General features: G+C 44.9%; 1 protein-coding gene across 5 annotated transcripts in view; it reads right to left on the bottom strand.

The window, feature by feature from the left end:
* ARHGEF11 (Rho guanine nucleotide exchange factor 11) overlaps positions 1-10632 on the bottom strand; it is a 292457-nt gene extending 281825 nt beyond the window's left edge. For 4 of the 5 annotated variants that reach the window (XM_089659290.1, XM_089659293.1, XM_089659291.1 and 1 more), the window contains exon 1: positions 9479-10631. In XM_089659290.1, coding sequence (XP_089515416.1) covers positions 9479-9513 — 35 coding nt within the window. In that variant the 5' untranslated portion in view covers positions 9514-10631. Of the gene's footprint in view, positions 1-9478 lie in introns of all 5 variants that reach the window. The other variant, XM_089659295.1, reaches the window with a different exon arrangement.
* Positions 10633-21766: the final 11134 nt, after the last annotated feature.

Here is a 21766-nt window from a genome sequence, read left to right as displayed (position 1 = left end):
CCGTGGTTGGGATTTGAACCAACAACCCTATTACTGCCAGGCGGAAGTGCCAACCATTTAGCCACTGTGCTGCCCTAATACCATTAACATATATCCCCAAACTTGAACTGTAGGGGTTTTTTTAAATAAAGTTGCTTGAACTTGAATCCTATATCCAACTGACTGGCTCCTGAATTCTACATTAGCTGGTCAACCTCTGGTTTAGCATGCATGGCCTGTGCCAACTACGAGAAACCCAAGCAAAAAACAAGTGTAGGCTGGGTGACCTCTATAGTGTCATTATCTTGATATGATAGATAGAATTTTGAATCAGTCCAGGAAATAACTTCCTCCTAGCACATTTTTTTAATCATAAGTATATTACTTGTCACATTGACTTCCTTGCCGACATGTGCCAATAGTCAGTGGATAATTTGGAACAAACTAAGAAAATTATCTTAAGTCAAGTGTAAAGTACGGGAGTAGGGCAAGATAAGGAACGGAGGAACATAAACAGATTAGTCAGAAAGGTCAGGTGTAGGAACAGCGTTCTTCAAAATGTTTTTTGGCTGTGTACCCATTGACGAGTTCTGAGATTTAGGACCCCATTGGTTCTCCCATACATGGAAGTACTGGGTCTTTCTCTACCACCGGTGGCTGAACAAAGTGGAGGGGAGTGAAGGAAAGGCAAGAACGTGACTGGGAGGGGGAAGTTAAATGAGCCTATTGCTTTTATACATATGAGCAAAGCTCAATTTCACTTTAAGGTGGAACACCCCTTTCTACTGTAGGCTGATAATCATAATAAAATATAATTTAACCTCTCGCCTTCCACATAATGCATATATGCAGCAACAGAAGTGGGCTGTAACACCCAGCTTTAGCACACAATGGCCTATGGTTGAGTGCTGAGAGTATGATCAATGCTTGCCCTCCCAGCATGGTGATCGAGCTGTCAGAAAAAGCTCTCGGTCACAGCTTTTGAAAGGAAGCCAGCAGGACGAGCCCCGTATCTTGTGACCGCTGTGAAAGCCAATCACAGTAGTCATGACAGAAAAGCAGCACGGCCCCATATCATGTGACCGCTGTGAAAGCCAATCACAGTAGTCGTGATAGGGAAGCCGCACTGCCTTATGGACATTGGAGCCTGTTTAAAAACTTGAAGAAAAGTCTAACACTAACTATTCTTAACTCCTTGGTGCCGACGCCTCCCGGCCCCCTAAGGGTTCCAGAAGCCGGAAGGCGGGGTGGGGTTTTAGGGACATGTGACCGCTGAGATTCGCTGTCATGGCAGTCACATGATCGGGAAAGGTCCCGATCGAAAAATGTGGTCAGGACCTTTCCACGAGTACCGAACGTGTGTGCTGGGAGCGCGCTCTCAGCACATGTTTTTTTTAATAGAAGGCAAAAGTGCAGCCGCTCGGAGTCTAGACCCAGACAACCGGCAGGCGCCAAGAGGTTAAACACAATCCCTCCTCCTACCTATCCTGCATACTCAGTATTAAAAAAGGTGTATGCACTTACCTCTTTTTTTTAATCAGGTAAGTGTACTTGCCTCTTAATCTGCTCTGGTCCGGACATTTGATCCTGCAGCTCCTGCTTCCCTATGCCAGTAAGCAGCTGCTGCAGAAGAGAGGGACAATGGCTGGGCCATGGGAACTCTCCTTTACACAGGGGAGCCAGAGTTACAGGACCATGTGACTGGACCGAACTCGATTAAAAAAAGGTAAGTACACATATCTGTTTTTTTTTATACAGAGTATAATAGTTGAGGAGAGGGGTATGTTTTTAAGATAGTTAGTGTTGGACTGTTCACACAAGCGTTTCCAGAATGTGCGCAACACATAAACGTGTTGCCTTTTTGCAGACGGCAGCAATGCCATTAATTTTTAGCGGCACCCCCACAAATCTGCAAACACACACATTTCTGTGCACGCCAAAAACGCATAATGCCACAGCGCCATACATTTTTCTGCAGCCCAATTTCTTAAAAGGGTCGGGGACTTTTTCGGAGCATTTCTAGCGCTTACGGCGGCCCACTGAAATGAATGAAAGCCCTACATGCGAAGTGCAGAACTGCACACCTGCTCCAATGGTGTGAACGGAACCTAAGGCTTCTTTTTCCCACCTTAAGCCCGGGTTCACAATGATGCAGTGTGGAATTCGCGGCATTTTCTGTGCTAATTCCGCATCGCATCAGAATCGCACCCTGTTCGTGCAAACTGCGAAAGCGGTTCACAAAAATGTGGTGCGACGTGCAGAATTGGATCGCATAGGTGTCAATACCCATGCGATACGATTCTAGTGCGGATCAAAAAAAGGGTCCTGCACGTTTTTGGCGTGGGGCGATTGGAGCCATACAGAACGTACGGCTCCAAACGCACCGCACACAAATCGCATGTGATTTGCACAGAAATGTGGTACAGGTCCTGTGCGAATCACATGCAATGTACCGCACCGCATGTATGTGAACCCGGGCAAAAGGGCTGCCAATGTGCGGCGTTAGGGGGGTTAATGCAGTTCTGTATTGCTTAAAAAAAAATAAAAATGTATTATATATATATATATATATATATATATATATATATATATATATATATATATATATATATATATATATATATATATATATATATATATATATATATATATATATACACACACACACACACACACACATACATACATACATACATACATACATACACACACACATACATATATATATACACACACACACATATACACACACATACACACATATATACACACACATACACATATATACACACACACACACATATACACACATATATATGTATTTAAAATGGTGTTTAGTATTTTAAACACCTTTGTGCTATGTTGTGTCAACAAAAGCGCAGTATCGCATGCTAACATTTTGCGCTCATGCAGCCTATTCGCTTGTTTTTTTTTTTGGGGGGGGGGGGGGGTTAAGTCTGTGGAGCTGTGAAAAAACAAAACCCTGTAAGTGAACAAAAAATGTGCAAAACACAAAAAAAAAGTGTACTTATGGGTGTGTTTTAGTCCACCCCCCGAAGGGGTAGGACCTCTACCCTGATCCCCCGCAAGGATCCTAACAGGGACAAAGGATTTCAAACATGGTCCACCTAGCCAAAAGGCCTGGCGGACCCGTTTCCTTGTGGCTAGCCGAAGCCAACCATCAAGCATTAGGTCAGGGAGCTCTCCTGGAGAGAGACCCCCAGGAACAGGGGAGGAAGGAACCTAATGGCCACGCATCCCCCCCCCCCCTAGACTTCAGGGCAGGCCGGAAGACCCCCACCCTCCATCCTAGTGAGAAAAAAAAAAAAAAAAAAAACAACACACACAAAAGTGAAAAGTGACAAAACAGTGTGGAAAAAATAAATAAATAAACAAGTGGCCAGGCAATTGTGCACCGACTAGGCCCTGAGGCCTGCAGCCTATTCACTTGTTTGTTTGTTTTTTAAGTCCTCGGAGGTGCGAAAAAACGAAAAAGGAAGAGACCACAGACACAAAAAAGTGTACTTAGGGGTGTGCTTTTTTCCACCCCCCGAAGGGGTAGGACCTCTACCCTGATCCCCCCAGGGCGCAAGTCTCCTAACAGGGACAAAGGTTTCCAACATGGTCCACCTAGCCAAAAGGCTTGGCGGACCCGTTTCCTGGTGGCTAGCTGAAGCAGACCACCAAGTACTATGTCAGGAACCCAATGGCCACGCATCCTCCCCCTAGACTTCAGGGCAGGCCCGAGGACCCCCACCCTCCATCCGGGGCACCACAGTGGCTAAATGGTTAGCACTTCCGTCTGGCAGTACTAGGGTCATTGGTTCGAATCCCAGCCACGGCACCACCTGCCTGGAGTTTGCATGTTCTCCCTGTGCCTGCGTGAGTTTCCTCCCACACTCCAAAGACATGCTGGTAGGTTAATTGGATCCTGTCTAAATTGTCCCTAGTATGTGTATGTATGAATGGAAGTTAGGGACCTTAGATTGTACACCTGTTGAGGGTTAGGGACTGATGTGAATGTACAATATATATGTGTAAAGCGCTGCGTAAAATTGACAGCACTATATAAGTACCTGAAATAAATAAGTAGTGAGAAAAAAAAAAAAAAAACACACAAAAAGTGAAAAGTGACAAAACAGTGGGAAATAAATTAATAAGTGGCTGGGCCATTGTGCACTGGCTAGGCCCTGAGGCCCGTAGCCTATTCACTTGTGCTATGTTGTGTCAACAAAAGCGCAGTATCGCACGCTAACGCCTTTTTACGCTCATGCAGCCACAACACAGGCAAAAACAGGCATTTTTTTTTGCAATGCAGCACAACACACATGCTAACCACTGTCAAGTTTTTATTGGCGTCAGTTATGGAGATTCGTTCTAAGGCCTCATTCACATGGGTACCCAGGGCCGTACAGTATGAAAATTCTGGGGAAATCCCCACCAGGAGCTGGCTATAGAAATCAATGGCTGTACATGGGTCTATGCTGGTAGGTGCATAAATGCGCATGCGTATGAACATATGACCACGGGCGCAGATTGTCTGTATGCATGGGCGTGTTTACACAAGTACTGGTGTATATCCATGTACAGCCATTGACTTCTATGGGTGGCTGTACATAGCACCTGTGTCTCCGGGGTGGGGAAATACACTCCCGTTTTAAGTTGCACGGCCCCAGGCACCCATGTCCATGGGGCCCAAGGATCAGTTATTCTGATCATCACAGTCATCTAGAATAAAGGTGAATTAAATCAAAAAGTTTGTTGGCCACCAGAACAGAGGTGAAATGTTCTAGTGGGGACAAGAAAACTAATGCCAGCCATACATGGGTCGAAATTCGACCGATTTTTTGTCCAAAAATCAGACGTAAGAATAATTGGCCGATTTTCGCTCTCTTAGTGGGTCAATGGCACCAGCCAATTTTTGTGGTTCCTCCCCTTTTTGGTAATTTTGCATGATGGAAAATTCATGAAATACGACCTTTTTTCGACTCAATGATGGTTAAATCATACGATCGTTTTTCCGAAAAGAATATGTGCATGAGACGTGACCTGGAAGGAACAGAAGTTTCGACTGTTATATGGGGTGAACTTTATGACTTGGTTGGTCGATTTTCTAAATCATTGATGGCACCATCGGACCTTTTTTCGACTCAATGATGGTCAAATCATACGATCGTTTTTCCGAAAACAATATGCGCATGAGACGTGACCTGGAAGGAACAGAAGTTTTGACTGTTATATGGGGTGAACTTTATGACTTGGTTGGTCGATTTTCTAAATCATTGATGGCACCATCGGACTACCGAGCGAACCTTTTAAATTTTCGGCCAAAAAAGCGTTCGGAATTCGAACCATGTATGGCCTGCATAAGAGGGAGATCCCTCAAATATGAAGGATATCCTCTCACTTCCTGTTGAGCCTCCAAGACAGGAAGTGAAGGTAATTCTGTCTAATGAGACACGGATGGCAAAAAAAAAAAAACCTAACAGACATTTTAACCCTTCCATACTATCCAAATAAAAAAAACATTCTGCCTTTAAATATACTTTGGTGTCTTGGAGTATCATTCAAAATATATGTGTAGCAGTAATGAGCAACGCACAGGTGTAAATGGGCCCCAATGGAATTTGGCACTGCAACAGAAATCTACGTGGCCACCATTGCAACGGCCACTGCCATTCTGACCGAATGGTACCGCTGCCCATTTGAAAAAGTTATATCTTAGAAAAGACAGTTCAGCGGCAAGTATAAATAACGCTTTACGCTTTCCTCCTACTGTCCTTTTCAAATACAGATTTTGGAGCGCCTCTTTAAAGATGACAGTCGCCGCTCAATTTTTATATTTGCTTCGAAATGCATTCGTTTTCACCCTAGTGTATGACTGTTAGGGGTCATTTCTGATGAGCAGCAGCCCTTGCTGCCCCTCTGCGGTGGATCCAGGGTTGTCACCCATCTGGGATTCACCCGGACAGTCCAGGTTATGAACCATGTGTCCGGGTTTCAGAAACCCAGACACATAATTTAGACCAGACTGTGCCTCCCTACAGTCTGGGGGGCGCATACAGTGTGCCTGGGCACACCCTAATCACCCCATCAGCACACACTCCCCCTACTCACTACCGTTTTTTTTAATAGTATCTCTCATTTCCTGTGAAACCATGAAAAAGCCGACTCGGATGCCTTGCAGGGCGGTTGCAGCATCGCCCCATTCACAGTATTGCTTGCTGACTGCAACATGCCTCTTACTTTTTGCCGCAGCCACGAAAACCAAACAGCATGGCCAAGGCATGGGTACAGTCTTGAGCAGTTGCATCTCTAGATTGTAAGCTCTAAGGATCAGGCCCTCCTAACCCTCTTGTATTGAGCTGTATTGTCTCCCTTTATATTGTAAAGCGCTGAGCAAACTGTTGGAGCCAGGGGCGGACTGACCATTTGGAAACTCGGGCACTGCCCGAGGGCCCGGGGTCAGTAGGTGGCCCCATGAGATGCCCCTGGTACCCTTTTCATAGGCTTTTTTGAGTTGGGCAAGGACACAGGGGCCCCATGATCCCCTATTGCCCGGGGGCCCCATGAGTTGTCAGTCCGCCCCTGGTTGGAGATATATAAATACTGTATAATAATAATCCCTGCGTATAGGAGGGCCGGTAAAACCGCGGCTCAGCTGTCTGCCTTTACCTCCCCTAGACCGCACGTCTAAACAAGCCTGGTTCACACCTATGCAGGTTGCTTTTGTTCCCTTTCTGCAGTGCATTTTGCAGTTTTTGCACATGCATTTTTAATAATTATATTTATTAGATGCATTTCTCTTTTTTTGTTTTTTTTTATGCAGGTAAAAAAGGCAAAATGTATCAAAAGGGGAAGTTCCGCTTTAAGCCTTTGTCCCCCCGTTCCCCATTAAGGATTGGCACCTTTGGGGAGCGGGGCTGGGAGCGGGTACCTGAATTTGACAGGTACCCGCTCCCACTTCTGCTGCAATCAGAAGTGGAGGTTGTCCTACCCCCCTCCCTCCCCGTAGTCTTCTGGGACACGTGACAGGTCCCAGAAGACTACGGGGCCATTCATAAAGCGCAGCGCTTCTCGCACATGTGTAGTGGGCACCCGGCTGCGAAGCCCACACTGAAGATGCCGGTGCCAGGGAGAGAAGACGGCCGAGGAAACCAGCGATGTTGAGGACACTGCTGGACCGAGGGACAGGTAAGTGGCTGTATTTTAAAAGTCACCAGCTTCAGTTTTTGTAGCTGCTGACTATTATTTTTTTTTCCCAGGTGGAACTCCGCTTTAAATGGACTGTAGTGCATTTCTACAACATGCAAAAGCCACTAAAAATCCATAGATATGAACCAGGCTTCAGAGCAACTGGGATCCAATTGAACAAACGAAACCAGCGCTCAAACCTTCATGCAGACTAGGATGACTGTAACTGTCATTTGTAGAGGTGCAGCCCTTAAAGATTGGGAAATCCTAAAGATTTTGTTCTTCGGAGCAACTGGGACCACATAAATGGGAGATATATTTTTCACAGAATGATAGCTTTCTGGAAATGTCATTGGGTTATATCACCTGTTTAGATGCACGTAATAATGTGCATAATTCTTCCTATAGAAAAAAAAAAAAAGATTACAAAAATAAAAAAAGTACTCAAAACCAGGAGATCTCAAATGCGTAGCCTACAGTGTCCTAAGTTGAAAGATGTATGGTTAGGTGCACACAGCTAGAGTCCACAAAGCAAACATTCCCTTTATCCCCAAGGGAGGCAATGAGGAGGCTGCTACTGTGCTGAGTGAAGGTTGGCCTCCATAACCTTAGGACAGCAAGATCTGGTCAAAAAAAAAAAAAATTAAGACGTTAAAGACCAGACAAGTCTTTATTGCAGGTGGACATGCCTTTGCAAGCCTTGCCGAGAGATGGACTCCAAACAATACCATGGAGAAAACCACCCCCTTCTGGTTTGACAACTAGATGACAACTTCTACTCTTCTGAAAGGCAAGGTCAGTCCCAGTTTAAGTGAACCAAGACCCAATCCTTCACTAGCATCATTGTAAACATATAGGAACAACCACAAACTAGATTAAGGCAGGCCATGGACTCGTAGCAGATCTCCTAAATACATTACCAAATCAAATAATACAATCTTTGCACGCTACTGGCCTAATGGTTCCAGAGTGAACCAAAACACAAAAAATTAGGTGGTTTCCATTTTCTGTTGGATGCACAGATTCACATATCACCCTCAATTCCTTGGTTCAAAGAATTTGTAGATGGATCGGTGTAATAATGAAGATCCATCCATACTGCTGTTGTCTGTCAAGATAGGCCATCAAGACTTTGTCACTTCCAATCACGACTTCTAGGTTCTATCACAACAGCTAAGGCCTCTCGAAAGAACATGACCAACCATTCAGTCTTCCCATTCATTAAAAACCCATTTTGTTTTATCTGACCTTGTACCAGCACAAGTTTTGCTTGGATAATCAGATTCATAATCAAGGAAAAAAAAACAGCCTGAGGAAATGGATTTCTGAAATTGCAAGGTTAGCTCAATGGGGCTGATATTTTCTAAATCTTTCCATCTGTCATTCCAGAAGTCTTCACCACACAAGGCCAAAATGTTTCCTTTGGCCTGCTTTTACCATTAATAGTCCCAAAGCTGCCCCCCCAAAAAAAAAATTAAATAAAAATTAAATAAATAAAATCAGTAACAATATTATTCATAAAAAATAAATAAAAAAAAAATAATAATAATAATAATAATAATACATAGTCTCAAAACTGCACCCCCCCAAATAAAAATCTAAATAAAAAAAAAAATCAGTAACAATATTATTGATTCAAAATAAAATAATAATAAAGTTACAAATAATTAAAATGTGTCAATTGGCGTACACTTTGTACAACTGCGAGTCTGTCCATCAGTCGGTCAGGCTACAATTTATGTGATTTACCAAAACAATAATAAAAGTATTAAAAATCTAATGTTTAAAATTATTCTATAGAATTTCAAATAGGCAATCCTAAACTGATCTATTTTTCTTTTTATTGCCCCTAATATGGTGCATGGTTCAGAGGGTAGAGTCCTAGCATTGTTAAATGTCTAGAAATAGGGGAGGGGCAAAGGCAGTGGCTTAGGTTAACTTGTCATATATAATTGGCCAAAATAGATCATATTCAGAAGAACACAAAACACACCACAACAATTCCCTCATTATCATAAATCACGTGAATGTACAATTATAGAAATTGAATTGACAGGCGTACACGCCTTGGTAATATAAAAATTAGGGATTTACTAATTTAATCCCCAATGTTAAAATACAACTGGATGCAAAGCAGCCGCACAATAAGGCACACGAAAGCAATATATTAATAATGCACTTTTTTTTGTAATGCAGTACAATAATAAAACATGAATTACAAAAAGAAAAAAAAAAAAAAGCATTATATGCAATAGAAAGGTAGACAGAAATACAGAGATGGAACAAGAAATAAAACGATAAATACCTGTCAATGGACGTCTGAGGTGAGCTAATACTCATTTTCGCAAAGGTTATCCCAAAATCCAGCGTATCCCTTCCAAATTGGAGGAAATCAGAGATATATATATATATAAAAAAAAAAAAAAAAATGTATAGGTTTTTCACTGCACACAAATGCGGCTACCTTTTATTAAAGGGACAGTCCAAACCATGTTGCATTGCTTTCCTATTTGTAAAAAAAAAATGCCAATGACTTCTAATGCTTCAGCTTGCAAAAAAAAAATAAACAAAAAAAAACAAATAAATAAAAGCTCACAGTCCCTTGTTATAACTTCCTCCACTAAACATTATGCAGTATTACAAATCAGAATATGTATGTATAAAAAAAAATAATAATAATAATAATGCAAATCCTGTTTAAACAGCTGTTATCGTGTTGACAAGTCAAAGTTTAACCCCCGTCTTGAAAATGAGATTTTGCAGCCTTGTCCATCCTACAAATCCACCAAGGGCTGACCGGCTTTTAAAAATAAATTAAAAATAGCTAAAATAATCATTAAAAAAAAACAGCTAATAAAATTAGCAAAATAAAAAAAAAAAAAAAAACACTTAAGACATATTTTTTATCTGATCGTAGAAAATAAAAAGCCGTATTTTTTTTTTTTTGGATTCGCCGATTCTGAATGGGATTCTCCAAGCGGATTATTTTCGGTGTCTTGCTCCAAGTGGCTGTTTTTTTGCTTTTTTTTCTTCCTTCCTTTTTAAAGCAGATCCAGCTTTGGTATATCCAAGAGGCCTGTTAGATCCTCAGGTTTTCCAGGAGCCCCCTGGCCCGAAGTCTGCATCCCTCTCCTCCTTGCACGCTCGGCTCTCCTCTTCCACATCCAGCAGGAAGGGAAATCTGAAATCTACACTGTAACAACTACACACACAAAAAAAAGAAAACTGCAAGGCACAAATTTTGCAGCAGGGTGTGAGTGCAGTAGTGGTGCCTGAGATAGATAGGAGAAAATCAGTTATTTGCTGTCTCTCGCTGCCCCCTCCCTCTTTCCTTTCTTTTCCTCTTTTTTTTTTTTTTCCTCTTTTTTCTTTCTTTGCCCTCCCCCCTTCTTCTGCATAAATACAGGCAGAAGCTGCAATAAACACAGAGCCAGCTATGGAGCTTCCCCTCCCCCAGGATTGCTAGGGGCTGGGCTGGGCAATGGCTGCAGATCCCTCTCCCCTCCTCTCCTCCCTTCCTCCTCCTGATCTGCTCCACTCATTGGGATAGAAGAGAGTGCACACACTTGTAATATGGAAGCCCAGCAGTGCTCCTTCCCTGCAACACGCAAACAAAGAATCAATAATGAATGAAATAGAATTTGTAATAAACAAATAAATAATACCTGCATCTATATTCACTGGGAAAAAAAGTGCATTTATTTTTTTTTTTTGCACAGGTGGCTGCAAAGGATTGCGCCCGTGATCGGTGGGTGCAGCGCAGTCGCTGGTCTGTACCAAGGTATGGGTCTTTGGTTACGGGGCTGGAGGAAGCGTCCATGGACTACAAGTGTGGTCGCTGAGCTTGCGCTCCATGAAGAACTACGGTGCATATACGGCGCATGTTTTTTTTTGCATTCAGAGATTTTTGCACACAGCTGTGTGATGTGGTGGGGCAATCTACTGTACACCACACTGTATATGCCCCGTACAATCTACACCACACTGTATATGCCCCATACAATCTACACCACACTGTATACGCCCCGTACAATCTACACCACACTGTATACGCCCCATACAATCTACACCACACTGTATACGCCCCATACAATCTACACCACACTGTATACGCCCCATACAGTCTACACCACACTGTATACGCCCCAATCTACACCACACTGTATACGCCCCATACAGTCTACACCACACTGTATACGCCCCAATCTACACCACACTGTATACGCCCCAATCTACACCACACTGTATACGCCCCAGACAATCTACACCACACTGTATACGCCCCAGACAATCTACACCACACTGTATACGCCCCAATCTACACCACACTGTATACGCCCCAATCTACACCACACTGTATACGCCCCAATCTACACCACACTGTATACGCCCCAGACAATCTACACCACACTGTATACGCCCCGTACAATCTACACCACACTGTATACGCCCCATACAGTCTACACCACACTGTATACGCCCCAATCTACACCACACTGTATACGCCCCATACAATCTACACCACACTGTATACGCCCCATACAGTCTACACCACACTGTATACGCCCCAATCTACACCACACTGTATATGCCCCAGACAATCTACACCACACTGTATACGCCCCGTACAATCTACACCACACTGTATATGTCCCATACAATCTACACCACACTGTATACGCCCCATACAGTCTACACCACACTGTATACGCCCCAATCTACACCACACTGTATACGCCCCATACAATCTACACCACACTGTATACGCCCCATACAGTCTACACCACACTGTATACGCCCCAATCTACACCACACTGTATACGCCCCAATCTACACCACACTGTATACGCCCCAGACAATCTACACCACACTGTATACGCCCCATACAATCTACACCACACTGTATACGCCCCAGACAATCTACACCACACTGTATACGCCCCATACAATCTACACCACACTGTATATGTCCCATACAGTCTACACCACACTGTATATATCCCATACAATCTACACCACACTGTATATGCCCCGTACAATGTACACCACACTGTATACGCCCCATACAGTCTACACCACACTTCCCATGTGTCAGACAATCTACACCACACTGTATATGCCCCATACAATCTACACCACACTTCCCATGTGTCAGACAATCTACACCACACTGTATATGTCCCATACAATCTACACCACACTTCCCATGTGTCAGGCAATCTACGCCACACTGTATATGCCCCATACAATCTACACCACACTGTATACGCCCCATACAGTCTACACCACACTGTATACGCCCCATACAGTCTACACCACACTGTATATGCCCCATACAGTCTACACCACACTTCCCATGTGTCAGGCAATCTACACCACACTGTATACGCCCCATACAATCTACACCACACTGTATATGCCCCAGACAGTCTACACCACACTATATACGCCCCGTACAATCTACACCACACTGTATACGCCCCATACAGTCTACACCACACTGTATACGCCCCATACAGTCTACACCACACTGTATACGCCCCGTACAATCTACACCACACTGTATACGCCCCATACAGTCTACACCACACTGTATATGCCCCATACAGTCTACACCACACTTCCCATGTGTCACGCAATCTACACCACACTGTATATGCCCCATACAATCTACACCACACTGTATACGCCCCATACAGTCTACACCACACTGTATATGCCCCAGACAATCTACACCACACTGTATACGCCCTGTACAATCTACACCACACTGTATATGCCCCAGACAATCTACACCACACTGTATACGCCCCGTACAATCTACACCACACTGTATACGCCCCGTACAATCTACACCACACTGTATACGCCCCATACAGTCTACACCACACTTCCCATGTGTCACGCAATCTACACCACACTGTTTGTGCACTGTGCTATCAACACCACAGTGCACACATGCGGTGGCACGTCATCAGGCTGCCGGTTGCAAGAACAGAGAAAAGACAGAGCTGCAACTCTGCACATGTGCCTGGCACATGTGCCAGGCAACTCTGCACATGCGTTAGGCAATCCACACCACACTGCGCCTGTGCCAGGCAATCTACACCACACTACGCATGTGCCAGGTAATCTACACCACACTGTGCATGTGCCAGGTAATCTACACCACACTGTGCATGTGCCAGGTAATCTACACCACACTGCACACATGCCAGGCAATCTACACCACACTGTGTGTGCATCGTGCAAGCTACACCACACTGCGCATGTGCTGCAGTACTTCATAAGGGTGCCGGCTGTAAGAATGGGGAAGAGACAGAGCTGCCACACTGCGCATGTGCCAGGCAATCTACACCACACTGCGCATGCATCGGGCAATCTACACTACACTGCACATGTGCCAGGCAATCTACACCACACTGCGCATGTGCCAGGCAATCTACACCACACTGCGCATGCATCGGGCAATCTACACCACACTGCGCATGTGCCAGGCAATCTACACCACACTGCGCATGTGCCAGGCAATCTACACCACACTGCGCATGTGCCAGGCAATCTACACCACACTGCGCATGTGCCAGGCAATCTACACCACACTGCGCATGTGCCAGGCAATCTACACCACACTGCGCATGTGCCAGGCAAGCTACACCACACTGCGCATGTGCCAGGTAATCTACACCACACTGCGCATGTGCCAGGCAACCTACACCACACTGCACATGTGCCAAGGGGTCTAAACCACACTGTGTGTGCATCATGCAAGCTACACCACACTGCGCATGTGCTGCAGTACTTCATAAGGGTGCCAGCTGCAAGAATGGGGAAGAGACAGAGCTGCCACACTGCACATGTGCCAAGCAAACAACACTATACTGCACATGTGCCGGGCAATCTACACCATACTGTGCATGTGTCAGGTAATTCTCTACACTGCCCATGTGCCAAGGCCATGTCAACCAGGAAAAGACAGACAGCCCCGATGACGTAAGAAGAAAAGATGGCAGCGTAAGATCCAGTGTGCCATTTAGGTGTGCTGCGTTGCGTTGCGTTACCACGTATCTGTGCGTCCCGGTGCTCTGAAATACACGTTTGTTAAGGTGTGTTTGGTTGGCAATCAAAATCATTTTGTTGAATGTGTTTGTTTCAGATATGGATCCAGCATGAAGGATGGCTGTACATTTATACAGTTACCCTTCAGGGCATCTTCAGACCTTTGCGGTCCATTGCGCAATTGTGTTCAAACCTCTTCACACTTGTCTATTTGCCTGCAGTAAAACACATAAAAATTACGGCGTGAAAATGCATTTCATGTACAAATCCCATTCTTTCCTGGTTCATATCTATGGGCTACAGGTTAGAGGGAAAGGGGAAAATAGAAGGGCTCATTCACACCTACGCACAAGCATTAAGTATGCACGCTGCAAGGCAAGCACATGGACGGGCTCTTTACTTGCTGTATTTTGTGCATTAAGGTGCATTGCATTACCAGAACCCATTCTTTTTTTTTTTAATGATCTCAAAAAGCACAGAAAACGAGGAAAAATCCACACTAGCAACTGTTTTTAACACGGTGCAGAACAATGCACAGTGCGGGTCCATTAGAGCCTACAGTACATGTGTGTTAGGGTGCTATTCAAAATGAATCGCACCGCAGTGCATTGCATAAAGTGATATTTGTTCTACAAGTTGTACAACGCATTACTGTAATGCATAGATATGAAGAGGCCTTGACACACGAGCATTACAGTGTCATTCATGGTACTCCAATGCATCTGAATAACTTGAGGACTCAGGTTCCTGGTTGCACTACACACAAAGGGTATGTCTCACAGGATCTCAAAGCTGATGGTGATGTGTACTCCTTGCAAATTGTAAAAGCTACACACAGTCACTACTCTTCAGCACTGGGGTAATTTACTCACACAACCACAGGATCATCAGTTGCCTCCTGCCGATATCCACCAGGCTCTTCCTAATGAGGGAGATGTAGACTCACACCACCTTAGGACAGCTGGACTCTTTACCAACATCCCCCTGGCTCTCTTCAGTGAGCTTCTCCAGACCAGGGGTGGACTGACAACTCATGGGGCCCCCGGGCAATAGGGGATCATGGGGCCCCTGTGTCCTTGCCCACACTCAAAAAAAGCCTATAAAAAGGTACCAGGGACATTTCATGGGGCCTTCTACTGACCCCGGGCCCTCAGGCAGTGCCCAAGTTCTCAAATGGTCAGTCCGCCCCTGCTCCAGACCCAGTTAGATCCCCGGACTCAGCCATGTAAATAGGCCCCACAGCTAAGCCTATTGGGGACCTTGGTGTCTTCCTGAAGGCTTCTCCTGAAGTCCTGCACCATAGGCAGAGCCCCCGTATAGGGGTTTTCTCCGGCAGCACTGGACCCAGGAACACTGCACCCAGCTGCTCAGGCCTAAGACTCTTTATGGGCTATCTCACCACCTACTGGGCACCCCCAGGGATTGGCTGGAGTTCCATAAATATATAGGCTAAATTCCTTATTCCTCCTCCCACTATGTTCTAGAATCCTCTAGAACAGGGGTCTCCAAACTGCGGCCCGAGGGCAGGATATTGGCCTTTGCTACCCTTTATCCGGCCCTTGGGGCACTATTTCTTGCACTGAGACCAACAATGGGGCAGCACTCCTTCCATTGAAACTAGTGGTGCACCGAAATTAAAATTCTAAATACACTTGGCCGAAAACCGAAATGAGCCGTTTTTAAAAATGAATATAGATTGTTTTTTAACAAATACACTTTGATTAAAAAAAACAAAAAAAAAACCCACAATATATACCCCAATTGTTTTTGTAAAATATGAAAAAGGATGTTACGGCGAGTAAATAGATACCCAACATGTTACGCTTTAAAATTGCACACGCTTGTGGAATGGCGTCAAACTGAGGTATTTAAAAATCTCCATGGTGATGCTTTAAACATCTCTACAGGTTAGCAGTGTAAAGTTACAGAGGAGGTCTAGTGCGAGAATTATTGCTCTTGTTCCGACATTCGTGGTGAAAAACCTCACATGTGTGGTTTGAACACCATTTACATATGTGGGTGTGGCCTACATATGCGTTCACCACTATATACGAGCACGGGGGGACAGGGGCACTTTTAACTTTTTTTTTAACTTTATTTAATGTTTTGGGGGTTTTTTGCACTGTCCCTTTAAAAAAAAAAATTAATCACTTTTATTCCTATCACAAGGAATGTATGCATCCCTTGTGATAGAAATAATTAGTGACAGGTCCTCTTTATGGAGAGATGTGGGGTCAATAAGACCCTACATCTCTCTTCTACAATGTAAAGCATTAGATCAAAAAAAGCATTGATCTAGTGCTTTACAAACAAAAAAAAAATGGTCGGAACTGAAAGTGACATCGCTCCGGTCCTCCAAGGGCATAGAGATGAGTGGAGGCCATCTTTCCTTCACTCATCTCTATGCCCATCATTCGATTGTTTCTCAGGTAAGGCTGAGAACTACCGAGCAGCGGCTGGTGGTGGCAGCAGCGGGTGGTGGCAAGGGACGGCTGCGGTGGGCCGCGGCGAGGGGGGCAGGGTTTTTTTCGGCACCTGCATTGATGCTTTTTTTCATATCAGCCGACGGCAAATAGGGGTGTTTTTGTCCACCGAAATTTCGGTGCACCCCCACTGAAACCAATGATGGTGTACTATTCTTCCCACTAGAACCAATGATGGTGTACTATTCTTTCCACTAGAACCAATGATGGTGTACTATTCTTCCCAGTAGAACCAATGATGGTGTACTATTCTTCCCACTAGAAACAATGATGGTGTACTATTCTTCCCACTAGAACCAAATGATGGTGTACTATTCTTCCCACTAGAACCAATGATGGTGTACTATTCTTCCCACTAGAACCAATGATGGTGTACTATTCTTCCCAGTAGAACCAATGATGGTGTACTATTCTTCCCACTAGAAACAATGATGGTGTACTATTCTTCCCACTAGAACCAATGATGGTGTACTATTCTTCCCACTAGAACCAATGATGGTGTACTATTCTTACCACTAGAACCAATGATGGTGTACTATTCTTCCCACTAGAACCAAATGATGGTGTACTATTCTTCCCACTAGAACCAATGATGGTGTACTATTTTTCCACTAGAACCAATGATGGTGTACTATTCTTCCCACTAGAACCAATGATGGTGTACTATTCTTCCCACTAGAACCAATGATGGTGTACTATTCTTCCCACTAGAACCAATGATGGTGTACTATTCTTCCCACTAATACTACTACTACTCCTACTGACCATCAACCCTGAGGCCATATTTATTCTCACTGACGCTGGGGCCAGGACATTTTCTATCCTCATTAGCCCTAATCCAGCCCTGCTAAAGTCTGAAGGATCGTATACTGGCCCTTTGTTTGAAAAGTTTGGAGACCCCTGCTCTAGAAGACCAGGGGAAGTAACAGAGCAGCAGCCTATGAAACACTGAGCAGCCCTAAACAATCCACCCCTACTCCACAGATTACAGTGAAGCCAACTAAATTTACTTACCAACCTACACTACCCTAGGAGGGTGTCACATCTGGAACAAGTGGCGAAGGAAGATGTTCTCTACTACAGGTGTCTTGAATCCACAAAAGTATCAATTATCAGATCTCCACTGAGCCTTGCTGCCCTCCTCAAACAGGGGTGGTTCATGTGCGCTACACTACAATAGAGCAAAAAAGAGGTAGTGCCAGCCTAGTGCGTTATCCAGCACACCATTATCTTCCTAGGTGGCGGACAATGGAGAAGGTGTGAGGGTTGGGGCTCTGTGCACACAGACCAAGTTCTAGGCTATCTTTGAAAATTAAAGTACTTATTTGGCATTGTCAGATGCTGGGGCATAGAACAACTTTCTTGGAAAACTGGGATTCCACCCTTGCTAGTCTAACTCATTATAGCAATATTTTGGATGTGGGATGAGGCTAAGACAAGTAGATACTGCTACTTCTCTATTGAGTAACACGCTGGTTTATCAGGAGAGCTTTTCAGTTCCTTTTGGTCCCATTCTTTTTTTTACTGTTCACCCAAGACCTAGCCTGAAACTGTTGTATGCAGGTTGGAATTTATTTATTTATTTCAGGTACTTATATAGCATCGTCAATTTACGCAGCGCTTTACATATATATTGTACATTCACATCAGTCCCTAACCCTCAAGGGGTGTACAATCTAAGGTCCCTAACTCACATTCATACATACACATACTAGGGCCAATTTAGACAGGATCCAATTCACCTACCAGCATGTCTTTTGGAGTGTGGGAGGAAACCAGAGTACCCAGAGGAAACCCATGCAGGCACAGGAAGAACATGCAAACTCCAGGGAGCTGGTGTTGTGGTAGGGATTTGATCCAATGACCCTAGTACTGCCAGGCGGAAGTGCTAACCATTTACCACTGCGAATTCATGGCTCTATAATATCACATAGGCTGATTCTAGGCTTAAACCAGGGACCTTGAATGTACAGTTGACCAAGGAGATCTAAGGAATATTTGCATGCTCACTATCCCAAACAGGGTTGCAAACCGCCTGTAAATTTAAGGACAGTTTGTAAAAATCGCCTGATTTATTCCTGTCCGTAAACATCTGGGAATGGAAATGGCTGCCTTTAAAAAAAGATGGCTGCGGGTTGGCATGCGCAGTTTGAAGCCAGTGGAATGGTACTTGGATGCAGGCTTGGGGCTGGGTACCCCGGTGATGTCCTTTTCTGAAAATTCCAGAGCAGCAGAATGGGGGAGTGGGAGCACTAGGAGAAGAAAAGGATGATGGTCAGGAAACCTCATATTATTTGGATATGTGGGGGAAGTAAGTAATGCAGATACAATTATGAAATTACTCCTGGCTATTATTATTATACAGTATTTATAAAGCGCCAATAGTTCGCTCAGCGCTGTACATTACAGAGGGGGACAGAACATGTGACAGAACAATAACAATACAATGCGATACATGAGGGGATCGAGGGCCCTGCTCTTTGGAGCTTACAATCTAGGAGGGAGGGGATGGTGGCACAGGAGGAGATAGCTGTGGGGGATGGAGTGGTAGGAAGAGTGGAGGAGGTCGGCAAGTTAGCAGGGGGTGGGGTAGGCTTCCCTGAAGAGATGGGTTTTCAGGGTGCGCCTGAAGGAGAGGAGAGTAGGTGATAATCTGATGGGTTGGGGCAGGGAGTTCCAGAGGATGGGTGACACCCTGGAGAAGTCCTGGAGGCGGGCATGGGAGGAGGAGACCAGGGAACTAGAGAGAAGGAGGTCTTGTGAGGAGCGGAGTGTGCGTGCTGGGTGGTACTTGGATATTAGGTCAGTGATGTAGTTCGGGGCAGTATGGTGGACAGCTTTATACGTCAGTGTTAGGATTTTGAATTTGATCCGTTGCGCAATCGGAAGCCAGTGGAGGGATTGGCAGAGGGGGGGTGGCGGAGATGGAGCGGTTGGAAAGGTGAATGAGTCTGGCAGCCGTATTCAGGATCGACTGAAGCGGGGATACCCAGCGGCGAGGCAGGCCAGTGAGGAGGGAGTTGCAGTAGTCGAGTCGTGATATGATGAGGGAGTGGATGAGCTGTTTAGTGGTTTCTGGGGTTAGGAACGTGCAGATTTTGGTGATGTTGCGGAGGTGGAGTCTGCACGAGCTTGTTAAAGATTGGACTTGGGGCTGGAAGGATAGGTTGGAGTCCAGAATGACACCAAGTACTCTGGCCTGAGGGGCGGGTTTGATGGTGGCATTGTTGGTTGTGATGGAGAAGTCAATGGGGGGTGGTGTCCGGGCTGGAGGGAAGACAAGAAACTCGGTTTTGGAGAGGTTCAGTTTAAGGAAGTGGAGCGACATCCAGTCTGATATGTTGCTCAGTAGGTGTGCGATTTGGTCGGAGACTGAGGGGGTGAGGTGGGGGGTTGAGAGATAGATTTGTGTGTCATCGGCATATAGGTAGTAGTTGAAGCCGTGAGAGTGTATGAGTTGGCCAAGGGAGGAGGTGTAGATGGAGAAGAAAAGGGGCTCGAGGACGGAGCCTTGAGGGCTACTTTTGTACTCAAGGCGGGAGCTGTCTGAGTAAAAGGCACCAATTGGCCTCAGTGCAGATATAAACGTCAATGCGCCCGGCCCCCCAATGAAAGGATATGTGCCAGGACTGCTGAACACCGTACCCACTGCTTCAGAATTTACATCCTCAACCCCTATAACTCCCCTGCAGCCAATGTTCTACACCATTACAACTCATACCTAAAAAAAACCAGTACCTCATAACCACCTTTACCCTACCCTCCTCCACCTAGAACAGCATATGTCCTCCTACCTTGGTGAAGTGAATTCACCGAACACTTGCTCAAGATGACAGCAATGAAGAGGTTGCCACTGCAACCAGTACCACCTTTGCTCCTACACCATGGCAGATATTTAAAAAAAAAGAATAATCTTACTGTCTCAATGAGACATCCACTTTTCTAAAGTGTACATCCAAATACCATCTCAACAACAAAATGCTCGTGCAGAGAGTCCGACCTTTGTCAGTTCTGGAGTCACTTTTAACAATAACAAGTTTAGGAGAGCCTCTCTAAGGACCTGTGTTGATGGCTTTGGTCTTCGGTCGATGGCAACTTCTGAAATCATTCAGAAATCCATTCATAGGGGCATTTGACCTGCACTGGACCTCCTTCTGAGATGCACTTAACATGCTATGGTGTTTGTATTCCATAGAATTATATGGGTATTCAAAACCCAGTTGAAGTGAACATAAGTCCACCAACACAAGTCCTGACCTATCGTCAGGAACATCGTGTCAGCCTTCAGAAAGGTAATGCCAGCTATAAGGCTCAAACATACACATACATGTATAGAAAAACACATACCACGGCTTGCATCTGGACACATGGGCATGTCCATCACAGATACTGGAGCACAGTGACCACTTTAAACCTGGGTCCACCATGAGATCATTGCAGAATGGTCTTTCAGCTTGAGTACCTGTTATTCTTAATCCTGAACCTGCTTGACCTTGGTATTGACCCAGCTTTTGTCTGACATGCTCCTGGATAATCCTTGCCTGTATGTTTGCTGCCTATCTTTGTTATTGATCTCCGCCTGGACTTCTGACCAAGATTTTGCTTATCATTGCTGGACCTCACTGCCTGCATGTTGCCAACCCCTGTTGGTCCCTGAACTGGATCCAGGATTTGGTGCCCTTCTGCTTGACTATTACCAAAATAGCTTATGACCCGGCTCTGCTCAGTCCTGGACTTGGTGTATTCTGGGAGCCGGCTCTGCTGTGCTTCTACTTACTTGATACCAGCACTCCCAAGTTCAAGTTTTCAGTTGCAGCTTCCTAGAACCTGAACCCTTCTGTTGCCCTTGAAACCCCTGTCCCAACCACCATGGGAACTCGGACAGGAATTGTGCGAGAGGCCACCTTCGTAATCTTGGGCTCCTCATACAGGTGCATGACAGTTATTCAGTAAAGCAAAGTTCATAGAAAACTATCAGAAGTTATGATTGAAGATAACTAGGCCTGGTGACTCTGGGTTACTGTGCTTTGCACATCATACATGCTTTGTGT

This window comes from Staurois parvus, unplaced genomic scaffold (assembly GCF_062004578.1).
Source record: "Staurois parvus isolate SC_StPar_1 unplaced genomic scaffold, SC_StPar_1.0 ptg001146l, whole genome shotgun sequence".
NCBI classification, from domain to species: domain Eukaryota; kingdom Metazoa; phylum Chordata; class Amphibia; order Anura; family Ranidae; genus Staurois; species Staurois parvus.
The sequence above is the reverse complement of the archived record's forward strand: the minus strand, read 5'-3'. Positions and strand labels throughout refer to the sequence as shown.